At 32.9% G+C, this 21612-nt stretch overlaps 2 protein-coding genes and 1 long non-coding RNA gene across 3 annotated transcripts; 1 reads left to right on the top strand and 2 right to left on the bottom strand.

Annotated features, from left to right (window-relative positions):
• Positions 1-4030: 4030 nt before the first annotated feature.
• On the bottom strand, positions 4031-7562 carry LOC142524335 (omega-3 fatty acid desaturase, chloroplastic-like). The gene is made up of 8 exons (XM_075628282.1): positions 6730-7562; positions 6539-6628; positions 6364-6430; positions 5802-5894; positions 5515-5700; positions 5133-5213; positions 4611-4748; positions 4031-4503 (listed from the first exon to the last, which is right to left on the bottom strand). Exons 1-8 carry the CDS (start codon positions 7233-7235, stop codon positions 4327-4329), a joined length of 1338 nt encoding a protein of 445 aa, XP_075484397.1. The 5' UTR covers positions 7236-7562; the 3' UTR covers positions 4031-4326.
• On the top strand, positions 4735-5212 carry LOC142524336 (uncharacterized). The gene is made up of 2 exons (XR_012814873.1): positions 4735-4978; positions 5013-5212. It is a non-coding gene; the product is annotated as an uncharacterized LOC142524336 (long non-coding RNA).
• A 6819-nt stretch (positions 7563-14381) lies between the features above and the next one.
• LOC142524236 (uncharacterized) lies at positions 14382-18167 on the bottom strand. The gene is made up of 2 exons (XM_075628116.1): positions 15446-18167; positions 14382-14788 (listed from the first exon to the last, which is right to left on the bottom strand). The coding sequence occupies exons 1-2, from the start codon at positions 18117-18119 to the stop codon at positions 14445-14447; spliced, it is 3018 nt and encodes a 1005-aa protein (XP_075484231.1). The 5' UTR covers positions 18120-18167; the 3' UTR covers positions 14382-14444.
• Positions 18168-21612: the final 3445 nt, after the last annotated feature.

The following is a 21612-nucleotide window of genomic DNA, read 5'->3' as shown; positions in this document are numbered from 1 at the left end:
CATGTGATCTCTAAGTGTTCTTCGTCTATCATGATCATGTTGAGGTTGAATTTCATCTTCATTTTCTTGGATGGGTTCTTCCGCCATGTTTTGTAAAAATAAAGGGTTATTTCGAATAAGTCGACCACTAAGTGTACGTGATCAAATGCTCATGCAAATGCAAATGCAAAAGAATAAAAACACACAAAAGCAATAAAAATTTAAATAAAGAAAAATAAACTATAAACAAAATTAAATAGACTTGAAATTAAATTATACTTCCCCGGCAACGGCGCCAAAAACTTGTTGCGACTTTGATTGTTGCACTCCCAAGAGCAGGTTGTCCACAAGTAGTATAATTCGATGAGTTCGAATATCGTATCCACGAGGAAGCTAAGGTAATTACAAGTCCACTACAATGTCTTTTAATTTATTTTTTCTTTTAGTTGTTTGAATCTTTAATTGGTAATTTTTAATTGTTCAAATTTTAATTTAAGTAGTTGAGATTAAAGGATCCACTCTTGGTATTTTAATAAAGTTAACATTAACGAACATTATTGAAATCCACTTAATAAAATGATTCCAATATATTAAATAATTATATTTATATTATGTTATATATTATTATCTTATAAGTATATAATATATACCAAAACTTATAAATGTTGTCAAGTATTTATTGTGCTATATATATATTTGTAAATAATAAATCAAGGTTCCCACTTTAAATGGTTGGTAAAACCAAACTAACATTTAAATGGTACCAAGAAATTAATATTATGATATTTTTATATATAATAAATCAAGGTATCCACTTTAAATGGTTGGTAATACCAAACTAACATTTAAATGGTTCCAAGAATTTAGTGTAACATATAGCAACAATAAATCAAAACTCCCACTTATAAGTAGGGTATAAAAATGCTTAAAGAAATAAATATAACATAAACAATAAATAATGATTAAATAATATAAAACATAGATTCTTACCTTTTAGTAACCTTATTATCATACCAAGAGTTTCACCTTTTCATCTCAACTTTAGGAAGTTAGCTATTCATTATTCAAAGTGTAAAACTTTGAATATGAAATTAACATGCTAATTATATTTAAATGAAGAAATAAAGGAAAAATATAGAGAGAAATATTATGAACTCAAAGGTTTGTTCATATAATGAGAGATATCTCAATACATTACAATGCACCCCTATTTATAGCCAAATTTGGGGAGACAAGCACAAATAAAATATTATTTTTTTACACAAAAGTCTTCATTGGTGTTCCAAGATATTATATTATATTACACATCACTTTTGAAAATCTTCTTCTCCGAATTTGCTTCTTCACATAAAAAGAAACATGTGGATAATTGAGTTGTCTAGTTGTGGTATTTTTTTCAGACCATTTGACCAAGTAATTTGAGAGATATGGTCAAAATACTAGAGCATGGTAAAACTGCCACTCCTTTGGTAACTTTATTTGTTGCTTAATTTGATCCCAATTGTGAGAGGATTTTTATCTCATGCTTGCCACCAATATTGTAGATATTAACATCAACTTTCTACAGGTCCAAGAATCATATTAATCCCATTTGCAACGCCAAGTTTATTCTTTTTTTATCGAACCTGTAAAAAATAGTAAAAACTTGTAATTACACAACAACTTATATTTTATACAATTTATTATAAAACATATAATATTTAAACATTTAATAAAACAAAAACTATATATTTATATTATAAAACATTTAATTAATGTACAATTTTTATGTTTATCAAAGACAATAATACATTTGAAAAGAATGTGAAGTGCTTGAGCTGTGGTGAGACTGGTCACATGAAAAAGAATTGTAAATCAACAAAGAACGACGTTAATGTTGTTACTGAGGAAGTACATGATGCTCTGGTATTATCCATGGAAAGCCATGTTGATTCTTGGGTTATGGACTCGGGAGCTTCGTTTCATACCACTGGTGATCGTGATGTATTTGATAATTATATCGTTGACGATTACGGAAAAGTTTTCCTGGCTGATGAAAAACCCTTGGAAATTGTTGGTATGGATGATGTACGGATGAACATGTCATATGGATCTGTCTGGAAAATCAACAAAGTCAGGCATGTACCAAAAATTGACACGCAATCTGATCTCGGTGGGACAGCTCGATGATGAAGGGCATAATGTGACCTTCGGTGATGGTTCCTGGAAAGTGAACAAAGGAGCCATGATTGCTGCTCGAGGAAAGAAAACTGAAACACTGTATATGACTTCCAGTTTGAGAAATAAATTAGCGGATGTGGATGCTGGAGCTAATTCAAGTCTATGGCATAATAGGCTTGGGGATACGAGTGAGAAGGGAATGAAAATGCTTGTTTCAAACGGAAAGCTACCGGAATTAAATATCGTTGAACACAAGCTGTGTGAAGCTGTATTTTTTGGAAAGCAGAAAAAGGTGAGCTTTTCAAAAGAGGTTAGAGAACCGAAATCGACGGATTTGGAGCTGGTACATACTGATGTATGTGGACCATCTCCTGTGACATCCCTTGGAGATCACTCAAGATATTATGGCACTACTGTTGACGATTCGAGCAGGAAATTTTGGGTTTATTTTGTGAAAAATAAATCGGATGTTTATGAGACCTTTAAACAGTGGGAGTTAGCCATGGAAGATGTGATGGATTCACTGTCATCCAATCACATGTGGGAGTTGTCAGAACTTCCTGAAGGTAAAAAGGTTTTACATAGCAAGTGGGAGTACCGGTTAGAACATGACGGTAGCAAGCGGTACAAAGAAATACTTGTTGAAAAATGTGAAAAGCAAGTCATTGGTTACACTGATATTTTCTCTCTGGTGGTAAAGTTAACTACTATCAGGACTGTACTTGGATTGATGGTAAAAGAAGATTTACATCTGGAACAGTTAGGTGTAAAGAGACGTTTCTTCATGGTAAGCTAGATGAAGAAATGAATCAATCACAGGAATTTGAAGTACGAGGGAAAGAGAAAATGATGTGCAAACTTCAGAAGAGCTTGTATGGTCTCAAACAAGCTCGAAGATAGTGGTACAAGAAGTTTGATGGTGTAATGAATAATGATGGTTTTCGGAGGTATCAGGCTGATCATTATTGTTATGTGAAGCTTGATGGTTATTATATCATACTACTGATATATATAGATGATATGTTGATAGCAGGAGCTTGTCTGGAGGAGATTGATAAACTCGAGAAAGATGTATCAAAGAAATTTGTTTTGAAGGATTTGGGTGCTGCAAAACAAATCCTTGAAATGTGGATCCTTAGAGATCGGGTGAATGGAGTCTTGAAGCTTGAGAAGATTCCTGGAAGCAAGAATCCAGCTGACATGCTCACGAAGGCTGTTATCATTGAAAAACTGAAGTTGTGTTTGACTTCAGTTGGTCTCCTAGACTAACAAAGGAGGTATGAGCTGCTGCACTGATGGTGTGAAGACATGATTGCAATCAAGTCTTCAAGTGGGAGAATTGTTAGGTGGGATTTATTTAATGAGGTGGGGCCCACATTAAATATAATAATAAAGAAACTTGTTATCCCACATCGAAAGAATCTGAAAACTGAACGAGATAATTAGTTATAAATAGAGCTCAATTCCTTTAGTTTTTGTATCCTAAAATCAAAAGCTTTTCAGCTTTGATAAAAAGAGAGTGCATAGAAAAAAGTGTGTATTTTTTTCTTGAGTGCGGGAATTCTCTTGTGTGAGTTAGAGAAATTATTTTCTCGGTATACTCGGGGTTTGGGAGTGAGAAATATTGAGTGTATTGGTGTATACACTTGTTGTAATATTTCTTCCACTTATAAAAGTTGCAGTGCTATGTGGACGTAGCCTATATTGGGTGAACCACGTAAATCTTTGTGTTCTTGTTGGTTATTTTTATTCCGCATTTTTTTTTTTGTACTATATTATCATCGTGATCGGCATCGCTTCGATGTAATCTCCGAACACTACATTCGCAAACAAGCAAACACATGTTACCAAAATAACCAATTTCCCTAAATAATAATGGCACCTTGAGAAATACGTACAATATTGATCATACGAATTGACTAAGCTGGAATTGAAAAGACAATTGCAAACAATCCAGTTTACGCTTTTGTCTGATATCAAGATACAGAACAATGTCATTCTATAATTGCATCAAAAATAACCCAATATCTTTACAATAAATAATATCAATATACTACTCCCTCACTGAGGAAAAGAATCAATATTATTGAAATCCACAAAAGGAATTGAATTAGTCACAGCTAACAAATCATAATCTGCTCAGACGCAGCTCTTCGTTCTTGGCTGTATGCTATATATTCATCAGGACTAACGATTTTTCAACGTCTGAGGATCGGTCTGATAATATATAATGTCACCAGTGTCACTCACATAGTGATCTTTTCTCATGCTTTCTAAGAGAACTCCAAGTAAATGAAATGGTATAGGGCCTGATCTTTTAGGCTCCCTGTAATATTTTCCCAGTACAGGTCTAGCTGCTTCCGTCTGCATCGAAAGAGTAGTATTCATTAGCACTTGGTGGAATCAAAATCGAGTGAAATTGATCGAAAAGGGATCAGTTTTTCTTTTTGGTCCCGTGAATTGACACTCACCGCTTCTATCAAATTATAGTGTGGGATTTGAGGGAAGAGGTGATGTATAACATGTGTCCCAATGTCATGGTGGATGTTGTTGATCCATCCATAATCTCGATCGAGGGTCGTAAGCCCACCTCTGAGATAACTCCATTCCTGCGTTACCAAATATAAAGGTACACTTAGTAAAATACTATATCAAGCAGAAACTTGCGTCGTGTTCTTTAAATAAAAGTGTCTTCGGATATGAGGTTTAAAAAAAGAAGCTTTTTCTTATATATTTTAAAAAGGAGTTGATGCAGAAACAGTAAAAACTGTATTTTGAGATTTCCTTTTTCATCTTTTAATCACTTTAGAAACTGAAAAGACCGAGCCAAAAGTTCGGTGTCTTTATCCACACTTGACCATTATAAAACCAAGTAGATTTTGAGTGAAGACTTAGACAAATCTTATGATTAGTCATCTGTCTCCTGTCAATTAACTCATTTAGATTTAAAAATAACGGTTGTTTCTAGCTGAAATAAATACCGATTTGATTACCTTTCCGCGGTACCAGGGAAGCTTATCCTCATGGCCATGGTGATGTAAGTAGGTAACTAAATCAAGCCACATTACAAAACCCTGCAGCCAATTCATATTAAAAAATTTACCAAGTTGTTTCAAAGTCAGATAAGGGAGAATCAAACCGAGTATGAGTCCAAATTATCCTTTCAACTAGGAAAATAACAAAACCAAGGAATCGATTCAGATGTGTTGCTAAATGTTTCAACGTATAATTCCTATGCTAAAAATAAAAATTCATGAATAGTAAATTTTTAGTTGAGGCAGATGATCACTTCCCCTGCCAAGTTCCATAAAGCTACATATTTACTACCCCGCTTGAATGACAAAATTATAAATGATACGAAGAGATAGAACTAACCAAGTATGGCACGCCGTAGAGTTTGAGCAATTGAACAGGACCCATAATAAATGATAGTCCTACAAGCAATCCAACCATTGCTGTCCAACAAGCGGTCGAGGTTATTACATCTTTCCTCTCATTTGGAACAAACAAATCACTGCTTGGATTAAAATGAGAGCCGGTTTTCCCCGGACTTCTACTCCACTGTCATCAAATACACATGGCCAAGAAAGATAATCAGTGAATTTCAGTTCAGTCGAATTATGGCTAAAAAGTCGTTGATTCTGAAGAAAGAAGCAACATACCAGATAGATTGGGTATGCCAGCATGGGGAAAGGCAATGTGAATCTCAGTTTCTTGGTAATGAAATCCAGATTATTATACGTCTTCTCATTTAACTGAATTAAAGCCAATAAAGAAACAAATCATAATCTTACTACATATTGTAGATCTGTATAAAGTGTCAATTTGCTCCACTGTCTTGTATGTGCCTATCTAACAAAACAACCAAAACATCATGCTCGAACTCCTGAAAGATTTTAATGATTCTCGACTTGTTTGTGCGACAACCCCCATCTCTATTATGCACGAGCACGACTACCCCTAAGACGTAAGTCGAAAAAGATTCAAAACTTCGCAGACAAACTGATGTAAGATTTAAATGATTCCTGTCTAAAGCAATAATTACCCTACTGTCTTGTGTAGCTTAATATTTAACATAGCAATTAAAACGCTAGACTTGGTTAGTGCCGGCTTTAAGATTTGAACTATACTACCGAATATACTTTCAACACCAAATCAAGATACCAAGACTTTCAACGCAAAAAAAAAAAAAAAAAGTAGCTGGCTAGAAGTTTAAATACTTACAGGGTGCCAGGATTCGTCATTCTCCACATGCCCATGGTTCTGATGATGAGTCCTGTGACTAATTCTCCTGCACAAGTCACCACAAAAAATTTTTAGCCATGCGAAGGATATGTCAAAAACAAGAGTTCTAGTTAACAAAAGAATTGGAAATTTGGATGGATGACAAGTAACACACCATCCATGGTAAGGAACCAAGATCGAAGAATGAAGAAGATGGCCAACAACACTATTCAGCTTGTGATTATTTGAAAAACTTCCATGTCCACTGCAAATTCAAGACAAGAAAATTAAACCCTTTTCACATATTACACCAAACAACCAAGGAAATTGGCAACATTCTTGAAAATCTTGTAAAAATAAAATTACCAGTCATGGCCAAGAACAAAGAGAGCCCAGAACATAGTCCCCTGAGCTAACCAATACAAAGGCCACACCACCCAATTGTTGAAGTAGGCTGCTACAGCAGCCAATCCCAAAACCACAGCCACATCTCTCACAACATAACTCATAGACTTCCATGGATCCTTCACCCAACAATGCTTTGGAATTGCATTCTTAATATCAGATAACTTAAATGGAGGTGGTGACCCAGGGTCAAAAAATTCTTCCCCACCAATTCTGACCCTTTTAAATTCCTCTATTTCTTCTTCAATATGAGGAACTCTAAGCGGCGCACTCACTTTCAAACCCCAACTCCTCTCTTTGTTATTAGTCCCGTTAAACAAACAAGACGCGGAACCATTTCCAAAATTAGGTCGCTGAATATTCAGCTTCGAGAGGCTAGAATTCAAGAAGGCTTGGCCAATTCTTGGTTTAGGATAAATTTTTGGAAGTGGCCGCAACCCACATTCCGATAGAACCCAACTAGCCATATGAGATTATGCGCACAGCCTCGCAACTCAATAATATAATCAAGATTTCGGCTTTTCAATGTTTTCTCACGCAAGTGGGAGAGAAAAATGTGTGGACTCGAGGGTTTTGCAGTATACGTATAAATCTGCAAGAATTTATTAGCTGGAAAAAGGGTACTTGCAGATAATACAGGGGATTCTCTCCTCAGATTTCAGGTCCAATACCCAGGAATTTCACGCTGAGTCCTCTGCAACGCGAGATATGGAGTATTTATGGACTCCAATTGGCCCATTTCTCGTCTCTTTCCAATCCCATTAATCTTAATTTTATACGTATGTGCGAACGAAAAACGTGAATTTAATGTATCCACAGGCGGTCATATCTTTTCGACTTTCTTGAGGTTTGATTTTGAAAGAGTCCCTTTCTGTTCAGATACACGCATACCTAAATTTTCATCCTTTTTTTTATTATAATATTAAAATTTGGGTAATGTTAGGCGTGCAAATTGCTTCGACGCCCCTGAGAAAATTCAAAACTTACGTAAAATCAATTCTTTTAAAAAACTATGTTTTTTGCGTCTGATTTTAAAAAATCCAAGGTTCTAAAAGCCGTTGATTTTTTATTTATTTTTTGAGTTGACAGTATTATAATTGAATATCGAACATGAGACCTCATCATAAATTTAGGATTTAATATTTTGGAATACCTGTTATTAAATTTTGAGATAGCACACTTAGGACGTAATGGTTATGGGGTATTTTGATTTTCTAAATATCGCAATGAAACCCTAAAAGATAAATTAACGTGACGTATTTTTCAAACAACTTACTTTGATATTTTATTATCTCCTTAAATTTTCTACCAAATATTTTTTCATAGATTGAAAGACTCTTAAAGAGCTAGTAATTGTTTTCAAGAAGTTATAATAAACTCAACCAAAATATACCCTCTAAATCATGTAATTGGTGCATAATATTTGTTAAATTTTTTTGTCTAAATTCTACTTAAATCTTAATTACTATCACATGCAATAATATATTGTTTTTTACAAATATTTATGTAAAAGACAGTTAAATGTATGCCAAAATTTTTGTGGGACTCTTGGTTCGGAATTGAACTCCACACTTCTCGCGTGGAATGGAAAAGTGAGGGCTGTTAGGGATAGGTTCTCTCATTCATGCTTACAAATAATTTTGGTGTATATTTATTTTATTGTAATTTTGGTTTTGTATCAAACATCATCGAGTCGGACAACTCGATAGACCAGTTTTAGTACTTTGGCGATATTTATCAGCTCAATTATAGTGTGAAACGATTCAGCATGTGTTGAAAATATAAGACAATGATTTACAAATCATCTTCAAAAATTGAAGTCTGAACTGAAGCTTAAGAAGCTGATATTTCGCGATGAAGTTGCTGGTTTTGCACAGGTTGCAGAAAGAGTTCAATCGTGTACACAGTTCAATATTTCGAGCATATCTCTCTCATATAAACTCGATATTAAGTGATTCTCGATTCTATGGAAAGTTAAGAAAAATAGCTACAACTTTCATTTTATCATTTTGCCCAAAAATCGACGGATCGAGAGCTATATTCAAACTACATTTCACTCAACTGTTTTGACTTCTAGTAATTTAGATTACTGGTTTGTAGGATACCATCGAAATACTTGATATTGCCATATTTTCAGCTCGTCTTCATTTAAGTTTCGGCTTATTAAATCTCTCAACTTGACATATTGCAATTACACAATTGAATAAATATGTTCGAAACACAACAAAAAATTTTGTTATCATCAAAATCAAGATTAATACAATTTTCATGACCCGACAAACACCAATCATCATTAACTTGTTTGGTGCTACGTCAACACTCTCATAAAAACAGTGACTAAGTATTTTAGAAAATGAATTAATATACAAAAAAATTAAATATGGGCGACTAAAATCAAGTTTTGAAAAGAGATCACTCTAAAAAAAATACAAAGAGATCTACATAAAAGGTCGAATGTTGCAAATTTTTCAGTAGTTAATCTACTTCTTGTTTTCATTTCCACGGTGTACATTATGGCAAAAATTAAATTATAAAATGTTGAAATATATTTGATATGAGGGGTGTAATCTATTATGGAATAACTTGAGTGAAGTTGTGCGTAGGGTGTAAATAAATATAATAAAGTTTGGTTCTAACTAGGGATTCGGTTGGTGTCCTGGTCAAAAGATTTGAACATCTTCGTGAGCTACTCGAGTTATTGCTCGAGAATAAATACTCGAAATCTATTAATTTAATATAAATTTATATTATATTAATATAAGCTCGCGAACTATCGAACAATATAAAATGGGCTCGTATTCGATAAATTCGAATACAAATCAAATATTTTTCGAGCCGGCTCGGAAATTTTCACAAACCAGATCGGTTCGTTTACACCTCTAAACGTGTGTGTATGTGCTTTTTCCTTTTCCTTTTCTTGTATTCTGAAATTGGGGTAAGTGAATTTGGGGCTTCGATTTTTCTATTTCAGGACAAAATAACCGTAGGGACTGAATTGAGCCAATTCACGAACATGAGAGATGATTTCGACACATAAAAATACTACGAAGACTGTATCGAGAGGGTTTTGTTTTTGGTGAAAAAGAGACGTGTTTGAATGCAAGATATAACCGTCGTTGTTATTGTTGTTTATTATTAATATTATTATTGTCTAATTAAAAAAAATCTTAGGCAAAACTTGTATGAGACGGTCTCACGGGTGATATTTTGTGAGACGGATCTCTCGTTGATTCATTAATGAAAAAATATTACTTTTTATGCTAAGAGTATAATTTTTATTGTAAACATCGGTAGGATTGACCCGTTCCACAGATAAAGATTCGTGAGATCGTCTCGCAAAAGACCTACTCAAAATCTTAATATGATATCTCTAATTTTGATGCCAATACAAATAGATATATCTAAGGTGCTATTGCTTTATGAGAATAACTTATTATTATATTAATTAATAAGTGTACATATTAAAAATATATGTTTTCAAATCAAATCTAAAGTCTATTTTTTTATTATATATTATCTAAAGTCTATTTAAAAAATACAAATAGGTCGTTAGAGGTCAAAATTAAACACATATATTACTTAAAGTTTGGGGTCAATTTCGATACAAGTCGTGACAATCAAGTGGCGAACCTTCGAGTCTAAAAACTTAATTAAAAAAACCTAAAATATTACACCACACGCATTACATTTATATAAAATAAGAATCTTATATATATATATATATATATATATATATATATAATACGTATATTAGTTACTTAGTTATTAAAATCTAAAATTTAATATATGGTAAAAATTGTAATTATGATATCAAAATCATTTTATTTATTTGGACGAATTTCATCGCACGGTAACTTTATATTAATAAAATCTCATAACTTATTTTATTACAATTGTATGTATTAATTATTTATCATAAATTAATCAAATCACTTATATTATCCTCCATATTTTTCTTTCTTTTATTTATATACATTAATTAATTATTGAAAGTGAAAAAAAAAAAAAAATCAACCATATAGTCAAACTTGGCTAAGATATTACTCCTGCCGACCAATATTAAATTGGACAAATTTAATTAGGAATTATATTTGCAAATTTGGACGGAAAAAGTGTTTCAAGCTTCCTTTATAGCAAATGAACGAGACATACACCAACAAGTACCGATGTGACACATGGAATATATTATATATATATATATATATATATATATATATATATATATTATATGCAAAAACTTGGGTGAGACGATCTCACAGGTCGTATTTTGTAAGACGGATCTCTTATTTGAGTGTGTCATGAAAAAATATTACTTTTTATGCTAAGAATATTACTTTTTATTATAACTATCGGTAGGGTTAACCCGTCTTACATGTAAAGATTCGTGAGATCGTCTCACAAGAGACCTATCCGTATATACACACACACACACACACACATATATATATATATATATATATATATATATATATAAGTTCACATATACCTAAATTTTATATAAGTTCACATATAGGATTAGTCGAATAAGATTTTCGGAAATTACTCACAAGAATTTCTTCTCCCTGGTAGATCTTGCTTTCTTGTACGGGTTCGAATCAGGGTTGGTTGTGGCTTTAATTTCTAAGCTCACCTGAAAAAAAAATTATCAGAAAAACATGTTCATGCTTTATGTTGGATCTTCGGTTCAGAATAACACGGATCTCACCTCGTCTGGCGATCTTCACGGACGAAGAAATTGGGGAGGGTTTCCAATTCGCGTTCCAATTTTTTGGAAACAATGAGTAGCTTTGGGGATAAGTAAATAGACATGGGAAATATTTTCAAATAACATATTAAAGGATATTTTGGTCATTAAAAAATTTGTCATGATTTTATCACTCTTATTGAATTCACACCACACATGATATTATGTATCTCTCAAATTAAATATCTTATCCTATCAAACATTTATCAACCAAATTATCAATAATTCAGTTATCACATCCTACACACCAAGCGAACCTTAAGTCAACAAGAAACTGTGATTTTCACTAGGATAATACTGGTTCACACCAAACCAACCAAATCGGGGAAAAAGAATTCAATTTGGATCGATTTTTAGTTAATCACGGTTTAGATTAGTTCTAAAATCAATGATATCGAAAAATTTGATTTAGTTCAAGTATTTGATTAAAACAAACTCAACTAAACTAATTCGATCTGATTACATAAATATAAAAAATTAAAAATAAATTTTGTTAATTTAATGTGATTTTTTTGGATATAAAAATATTTTATTTGATATTTATTATGTATTCTAGTATTAGTGATTTCGAATTTATTACATATTTTAGCGCATATAAAAAGTACCTACAACATTTAAAGTTTATATATTTTTTATAAGTTATAAAATTATGTAACATGCATAGGTATTTTAATTTTATGATATTTAACTTATAATTATTATTTTCAACGATTAAATAAAATGTTTACTCAACTTATATCAAGTGTAAATTGTTACTTTTTCAAATTACGACATCTGATACACTAATTCACTACAAACCTCAAAACTTAAAATTAATCATACACATCAATCGGAACTAAATCGAATCGAAATTTATGTTTTGGTTTGGATATGAAAAATCCAGTTCGATTTTGTTTGAAATTTTGTAAATTTGATAAAATATGGTTTGGTACAAATTATTATATTAAAAAAATTATTTTTGAATATAAAAATATTTTTATTAAATGAATTTTTTAATAAATAAAAAACATAAAGTTTATCGTGAGGAAACTAAAAATAAAATTACAAAAATTTTTTTAAAATATATTTTTATTATTAACAAGAATGAATTTTTTGAGAACAAGAAATAATTTATAATTTTTTTTAAAATAACAATTTTTTTAATAGATGTTTTAAATATATATATATATAATATAATATAATATAATATAAGTGTGTGAATTGATAGTGTACATTTTTGGATAAATAATATTTTATAAATAAAATCGAGATATTTTAGTACAACTTGGTACAGGGCGGGGCAGATATATATATATATATATATATATATATATTTTTTTTTTTTTCTTTACTTATTTACCAGAAATTTCGTCCCATTAACTATGCTATGGTGACCACATATTTATTCTGGTCAATTCCACAGAAACGTGGTTACTCGACGAACACGTTTTAAAGAATGGGGACGAAGGGGTTCCATTTGAATGCATGGTCCCAGACTCCCAGCGTTACTTTTTGGTCAACTCATAGAAAAAGTTGTGTTTAATTTTTTTTCATTTCGTCGCGCAAATTAACCCGTAAGACCGTACACTAAAGTTTTTGTGATTAAAAAAAGATTATTATACTAGATTTTTTACACGTAAAGTGGACAAACGAATTAATTTAATATTTGTAAACCAAACATTTAAATTAGCACTTATTAATTATGAACATTATTAGCTAATACGTTCATGTACAATTAATTAAATAAATGAATAGACAAAATTCCCAAAAATAGGAATTTTATAGTTGGATATGATAAATGATTTTTTTCTAAAAGGCTGGAAAAAATTGAAGTAATTGTTTGTAATCTTGTGTTTGTTGTTTCATAACCAGTGTTGCTCTGAAATCAATAATCTCTAAACATGATGGGCCTTTAATCGACGGTGGTCGGTCGGCCGGAAGCGGCGGCGGTCCAGCTATCGGCCAACAGGAGGAGGGGGTGGTCGGCAGCGGCGGTCAACCGGCGATGGGGGTGGTCGTTTGACGGTCGGTGGAGGGAAGTGGTGGTGAGTTTGGATTTAGGAGAAGGGTAAAATTGAAAATATAAAATGGATTAAGAGTGGGATAAACCTAAGGGGTGATGAGTGATTATTTTATCACACCTAATATAACCTAATCAGTTATAGGAGGGATTGAATTGGTTAAATAAAAAAGATACCAAACATGTGATTAGGTGGGTTAAAAAAATAAACTCACTTAATCACTCCTACCAAACGCATCCTTAGCCTATGATAATTATACTGTGGAGATAGCGATGCGGCGATATATCACATTAATTTAATTATTTTAATGATATCTAAGGTGTTTTTTTAAAGCAAATATAGAGGGCATAATAATGTGATATATTAAAATAATTTTATGAATATTTCTTGTTTGATATGCTATTAATAATATTGGCATGCGACTATGCATGCATTAAAATGCGACGATATTGAAATATATTTTTTCTTGGGAGTTTATGTTTGATTTAGAATCAAACGTTATTCATTAACGGGTGGTAATAATACATCACAAATCTTTTTAATATGTACAACAACTCAAGCGTTGTGGGGATCGTTTTTCTAGCAGAGAGAGTTATTTCATTGAGTAGTTGATGTTTCATTTTGTTATTTTGATTTCTATTTGATATCCTAATTTTTTCCCTTGTCAATATGAACATGTAAAATTATATGCTACAATGAATTAAACCATCTGGTGTTAGGATTGGTTATCGCTTGTGAGCATTTCATTGATGGTAGCCCTTATTTGGCTGCAACGAGTACAATATCTCGAGGGTCGTGATTAAGATATAATGAAATGTAACTTATATAAGTATACCCGACAAAATATTTTCTAAAATAAACCACGATAGAGCTACATAATAGTCGAAGCATGTGTGATACTTGAAATAGTTTCGTCATAAGAAAGAGCTAACTCAAGTCCTAGCCATATAATCAACTCTTATCTTACACAATTCGCGAACAACATCAGTCATACACATTCTACTGGTCAGTACCTTGCTTGAACATGCCACCCCGATACTTAATATAGAAGTCATACACTCCTTCATCTTATTGTTCATATCATGCCCTTCTAGAATGAGAGGATCAACGATTTCTGTCACATGATTCGGTAAAGCACTGCTAACAAAATCGTGAAGATTTAGGTTTTCGTCGAATGCTTGATCAGTTGGTCTCTTGCCTGTGAACATCTCTAGGAGAATAATCCCAAAACTGTAGACATCGCCTTTTATTGAGACAGTGTTACTTGTGCCATATTCTAAAAAGTGGTTCAAGGTAGAGAGTCAAGAAACAACAATTTTTTCGCTTACCATTTCATTCATTTTTTTGAGGATTTATTGCTATGGTTAGTTATGAATTTCTATTGTTATTTATTATCTATAAATGGACTAATGATTCATATTTTAAAAAATATGGAAATAAACTTGGGTTTATATTTGAATTGAAATATTAGCTTTTAAAGTAGTAGGTCTTTTGTAAGACGGTCTCACGAATCTTTATCTGTGAGACGGGTCAACCCTACAGATATTCACAATAAAAAATAATACTCTTAGCATAAAAAATAATATTTTTTCATGGATAATCCAAATAAGATATTCGTCTCACAAAATACGACCCGTGAAATCGTCTCACACAATTTTTTAACCTTTTAGAGAATGGAGTATTTTATTTAAGAAATTATTTAAAGAATGAATTTAAAATGACATTAATATTGGATGTCTTTGCAATTTTTTTTAATTGGTGCCACTTGAGATTCTTTATAATTATTATTTTATTAATTTTAAAAACATAATAATTACTTTAGAGATGAATCTGAAATCATTTTTGTCAAACAACCTTTATGTATTTGAAATCATGGATTTTAAATGAGTGAATCTAAGCTTTGGTATGACTTTATTTATAGATAGTTACATACCTGGAGGAACATAGCCTATGGTACCTTTGATCCCAATTGTATTACTGCTTTCTGGTGATTCAAGCATGTCTGAAACTTTCTTAGACAATCCGAAATCGCCTACATGTGCAGTCATGTCATCATCCAAAAGAACATTACTTGGCTTCAAGTCGCCATGAATAATAGGTGAATCTGTGCCAATATGTAGGTACTCAAGTGCATGAGCAATATCGATGGCGATTTTGAGCCTCTGAAACATGTCAAGGCACTGGAACTCTGCATCATGTTCTTCGTTTCTCTTATTGTTAGGGTACAACAGATCTTCCAAACTCCCACTAGACATGAATTCATAAACCAATGCTCTGAATTCACCTCTTTGGAAGTCTATACTTTCACAAACACTCAATAGTTTTAAAAGGTTTCTATGCCTTATTCCTTTCAGTGCAATGCATTCTGCTATGAAGCTTTTAGAGGCACCTTTGACCAAAAGATTTAGCACTTTGATTGCCACCGTTATCTTTCCATCCTCAAGTATCCCTTTGTAAACAGATCCAAATCTTCCAGCACCAACCAAGTTATCTTCTGAGAAACCGCCGGTGGCTTTTAAGAGATCTCCATACGATAACCTCATGAACAGGTCGCCATTGATCAACCCCGCTGAAGTTTGTTCTTTCATGAAAAGTTTTGGCCGATATATGCGTATGAAAATGCATGCACAAAGTGTAACACATAGGCCTACTGAAGCTAGTGTTGGAATGATGATTTTAAGTAAAGTTGGCAAAGGTTTCTTAGAGGACTTCATGGAACTGCAAGGGGGGAGCTTCAACTCAAGAATTCCTCCACATAGTTCCACATTCCCTTCAACCGAAAGAGCTGTCTTATTTCCAAATACTCCTTGTATTGGTACTTCGCCGTTGAACCTATTGAATGATATATTCAAATTTACAAGATTTAGACGAGCGAGAAAAACTGGGATTTTACCGGACAAATTATTTCTTGAAAGATCCAAATCCTGTAAACCCGTCAATGCACTCAATCCTTGTGGTATCTCTCCTTGAAGCAAATTGTCCTGAAGTTGAAGTCTTCCCAAGCTAGTGCAACCACTTAAAGAGTTTGGAATCAAACCAGACAATCTATTATATGACAAGTCTAAGTCTGTAAGGTGTGTTAAAGCGCCAACTTCACTTGGAATTGAACCCGTTAAGGCATTGTAAGACAGACGTAAGTAACTAGAAATGGAGGAAAGACTCATTATCTGTGGAGGAATGGAGCCATCAAGAAAATTATTTCCTATGTCTAACAATTGCAATCTGGTGAAATTGCCAAGACTCTGAGGTATGCTTCCGGACAAGTTGTTTCCTTGCAAGTACAACTTATTTAACAAAGTCAAGTTTCCGAATGAACGTGGTATCTCACCAGCAAGCCGGTTTCCAGCTAAGGCAAGAATTCCCATATTCGAGAGTTTGCCAATGCCAAAAGGAATAGGACCCTCAATATTGGTCTCATAAATAAGAAGGTAATTGAGACCGACCAGGTTCCCAATATCGGAAGGAATATTACCATGTATTTGACTTCCTGAAATATCTAGGTGCTCTAGTCGCCTTGAAAGATTGCACATCAAGTCCGGCAATGAACCCTTCCATAGGTTGACACCAAATTCCAGAGTCATTAGATTTGTGCAATTTGTCAATGATGCAATAAAACTTAGATCATCGTGAATGAGATTGTTTTTAATGGCAAAGCTCTTAAGATTGGAAAGCCTCCCAAGTTCTTTTGGCATTGGCCCCTTGAATCTGTTGAAGGCAAAGTATACTGTTTCAAGGGAGGTTGCGTTTGACAATGAGACTGGAAGTTCGCCGGTGAATTGGTTTTCCGCCAAATGAAGGTTCTCTAAATTAGGGAGTGTGAGGCCTATGTCACCAGGTATGACCCCCTGAAGTTCATTAACAGAGACATCAAAAGTAGAGATAGTAGATATATTGAAGAGGCCAGAAGGGATCCTTCCTGTTAAATGATTTCCGGTTAATGAAAGAAAGTTTAGTCTCCGAAGTTGTGCAAGTGATTCCGGAATTTCTCCTCTAAAGTTACACATCACCAAAGATAGTTGTGTAAGAGATGTTAAATTGCCAAGAATTGGAGGGATAGACCCTGAAAGATTGTTTTTACCTAAGCCAAGGTCTTCGAGGTTGAGCAGAGAACCGAGCTCGACTGGGATACTTCCCGACAACCTATTGTCAATCAAGTTAAGATACACAAGACTTGGACATTGTGATATATTTCTTGGTATTTCCCCAACAAATGAATTATTGCTAAATTCAACATACTCTAGGAGCCGTAAGCGACCTATCTGTTCGGGAATTGGGCCATAAAAGCTATTGTTTTGGAGAACAATAGCCATAAGAAAAGAGAGATTGCCAATATGAGGTGAAAGAGTTCCCACCAAGCCACGAGACATGAGGTTTATTGCCACAACTCTATCACGGTTCTTGGAACCACATGCAATTCCCTCCCAGCTGCAATAATCTCGTGACTGATTCCAGGAGTTCAAAGCTCCGAGAGGGTCGATAATAGCTGCTCTAAAAGCTAGCAACGCAAGTACATCGGTTGCATTGCTGGAGCATGTCGATGGACTTATTGCAGCACAACAGAGCACAAAAATAATGCAAAACACTTTAGTGATTATACATATTGCCATAGTTTTAGTACAATACTGAGTATCAACTTATAACCTATTTTTCCTTTTATTGCTTTATATGATCATAGTGAAGTTAGGATTAGGCTTTTATCTATTCAGAAGTATTTTGCAGTAAAATCTTATGATTCGAGCCGGCTTCGATTTGCCATTAAAAAATTGGCGTGCTTTTTTGGCTTTTATTTCTTGGAGATTTGGCAAATGCTACTACTGATTCTCACCAACACTGGCCATTTTTTATACTTTATTTTCAATATATATTTTTAGTAGTGAAGTATTGTGAAGATGGCATCCAAAGAAAGAATTGTTTTCAAGGGTTTGGAAGAACCTGCATTTGGTCAAGTTTATAATGTGAATCTCTAAAATTTCAATTCTATAGACTTTATATACAATAAAATAATTAAAGAAATAATAATTAGAAACAAACTTTTAGTAATAAAATACTACAAATTTGCCCATAATATATATTGTGATAAATGATAATCGTTCTTTCAAAATGATAGTTCGAATATTTATCTGAAAACTAGTTCAAATTCGAGTTCGTAATTAAGTGGGGACAGTAATAATTCATTCCAATTTTTTGGTAGCAGTACTGATTATGTTGATTCATTAGGGAAAAATAATTTAGTGGGAAATCAATTCTTTTTGAATCATGTAATTATCTTGACCTTTTCTAGTCTTTCGTCTGCCAAGTCTTCTCTCTCTTTGAAGAATGCTTCAACTTTACCTCGCCCCAAAAAGAATGCAGGCCAGATAGTCCATAGAAAAAAAAAATGAAGATGGCGTGACAGGATATTTCATGTTTGATTTCGAATGATTCTCTGTTTACGATTTTTTCGTAAGTGAAAAATAAATAGGCAAGTGCAAAATACCGGTAAGGTAGTGAAATGCAAAAATTTCGATGTGATGCTGACATGTTCTGTATCATATCATTGTTACTATAGATAAAAGACGAAACTTGAAAAAATAATAAAGATAGAAGATTAAGACTCAATTTTGATAATACATATAAAATAACTTCAAAGAGACAAATTAATTTATTTGACAAAAGTGAAAATTCCGCCTAGCATAATCTACTAGGTACAAATTTAAATTAAGTTACATGTAAATGATATTTATGTAACTGACTCATGCCTAATAATTGAGTAGAAAGTAAAATAACTTTTTTCTAATCCCCCGAAAGCTTATTAACGTTCTTAAAGGAAATCAAATCATCTTATAACCCAATCAAGCAATCTGCGTGTAGCTGTAATTAGGAGAAACATTGATAAACAAAAAGTACTTTGATTTTCATTATTTTGCATGGTACCAGAGAACATTATCCTAGTGAAATGATGTCACGTCCCGAGACCGGAGTTAGTCGACACCGATGTTGTTTAACAATCACACAATCGGAAACAACAAGTTTCGTAGTACAGTATAAACCAAAACCAGTTTATAACATGAATTCCAAAGAAATCACATCGTCTTTACAACAGAATAACTGAAAACGACAGAAATAATGAAGAAACGTTTTACAACTTAAATCAAACGTAAACTTAAACCGATATTTTCGCAATTCACCAGCCCCAAAACTGGTCCGACTCTTCTTCTTCGATCTGTTACTCAGGCTTATCTGGGAAGAGAGAATAAGGAGTGAGTGATATAGTCATCACTCAACAATTGGGGGTCGTTCGAGCATATACATAACAATTATACTTGAATTTCGAAAACACATATTATGCATAACATGATTCATATCAATATATTTTTTGACCTTTTACTATCAGTCCTTAATTTTTATTCCTCTAAGAGGAGGCCGTATAATAGTTACAATCCCACCGTGTAAGGGCCATAAACATGTCATATTAGAATTCTCACCCATATCCTATTGAATCCTCACAGTGCCAACGCAAAAACGTACGATAATAGTATCAAGAAGGGGGTAAAGGAAGAATTGCGACCGAATTTTCGAAAACAAAAATGGATAAACGAAATTCATACTTTTAAAACAAGCCAACTTACCTAGTATCTCTTGATGAATAAAACAAGATGGTTCAAACCGCACTCAACTCGGATCACTTCTTGCTCCTTCCTCGGGTGGTACTTTGGCTCATGTTCTAACTTAACTCTTGGACGAATTTAAGCAGAATCTAGCCTTGAGTATGCTGCTGAACTTTCGAAATTTGCAGCACTAATGTTTTCGAAATTTATGGTGTGGGTGAACCTAAGAATGAGGCACCGTATATAGGTGAGAGGCAGAAGCTAATTGAGGCACCTAAATCTGCATAAATGACATCAAATAACACTATTTTCTTTCCTCTTTGTCACCAAATCCTTCTCTACATGGCTGATTACGAAGCTACCAAAAACGTTGGCATCATTCCTAAATATCCCTCTTGATTGGTTCGAAATTTTGGTGCTAAATCTTTGGTCAAGCCCTACAGATTTTCTTGTGCATGAATTGATGATTTGTTTCTATTTAATATACTCTTGAAAATGTATACAACTAACTAAATATCTATGTATAGTTGTTAGCCAAATTCGAAATCTAGGGATACATCTCACTATACGTACATGTATTTTTTTTTACTTTCCGTAAGTCTTTGTCTTGCATAAATCTTCTGCAATCTTGCCCAACCTTCATCCCTATTTTCTAAATATACCTACATATGTTTATACCATTATAACTCAACATTAAAAATTTCCAAATATATTTTCCAATCATAATGCACATGCATGGATGCCTACTCTAATACAAAAATCTAAAATCGTATGATCTTATTAATTTCTTGAGGAATGCGGATATTTAATTACAAGGTTTGAAAATTTCCGGGTTTTAAACCGGATATATAAACACTTTCTGCCACAAAACATATCATTATGAATGAAAAACTAGCCACAGAAACATCGGTTGATGCTTCATCTCAAGAACCCATTTGCTGCACTTGTGCAGGATTGAAAGCGATCTTTCTGAACAGGAAGAGAAAGAAAGGGTTATATATGCACAGGCCGTGCGTGAGATTTAATAGGCCTGAGTCGAATATTAAAATTTGGGCCCTCACTTCCTAGAGTTTTTTAAAATAAAAGATGTGGAATTTCAACTCAAAATAGCTCAAACAATTTCCTATTGAACACATAAATTTCAAGAAAGTAATCTTTTAAGTGGGTATTTATTTTCAGAAAATCATATTTTATGTTGGTATTTTACTTTTGGGAAAGATTTGAAAGGTTTTCTCAAAAGATTAACAAATTTGTTCTTGAGAAACAGATATACAAAAGCATAAACCAAAAGCAACACACAAATCCAACTAAAAATTCCACGAAATTTAGAGCAATTACATTAATAATTACGACTTGATATTTCACTTTTTCAATTCATTTAGCTTAAGAGTGCGTTTGATTAAAACAAGTAAAAAAAAACAATTAAAAAATTATTTTTTAAAAAAAAGTTAGAATTTTTTGAATTCTGCTTCTACTTCTATTTAAAAATAAAAATAAAAGTTTTTTTTTTTTT

This window comes from Primulina tabacum, chromosome 14, assembly GCF_025594145.1.
Source record: "Primulina tabacum isolate GXHZ01 chromosome 14, ASM2559414v2, whole genome shotgun sequence".
Classification (NCBI taxonomy): domain Eukaryota; kingdom Viridiplantae; phylum Streptophyta; class Magnoliopsida; order Lamiales; family Gesneriaceae; genus Primulina; species Primulina tabacum.
Note: the sequence above shows the minus strand (reverse complement) of the source record. Positions and strands in the feature narration are given on the sequence as shown.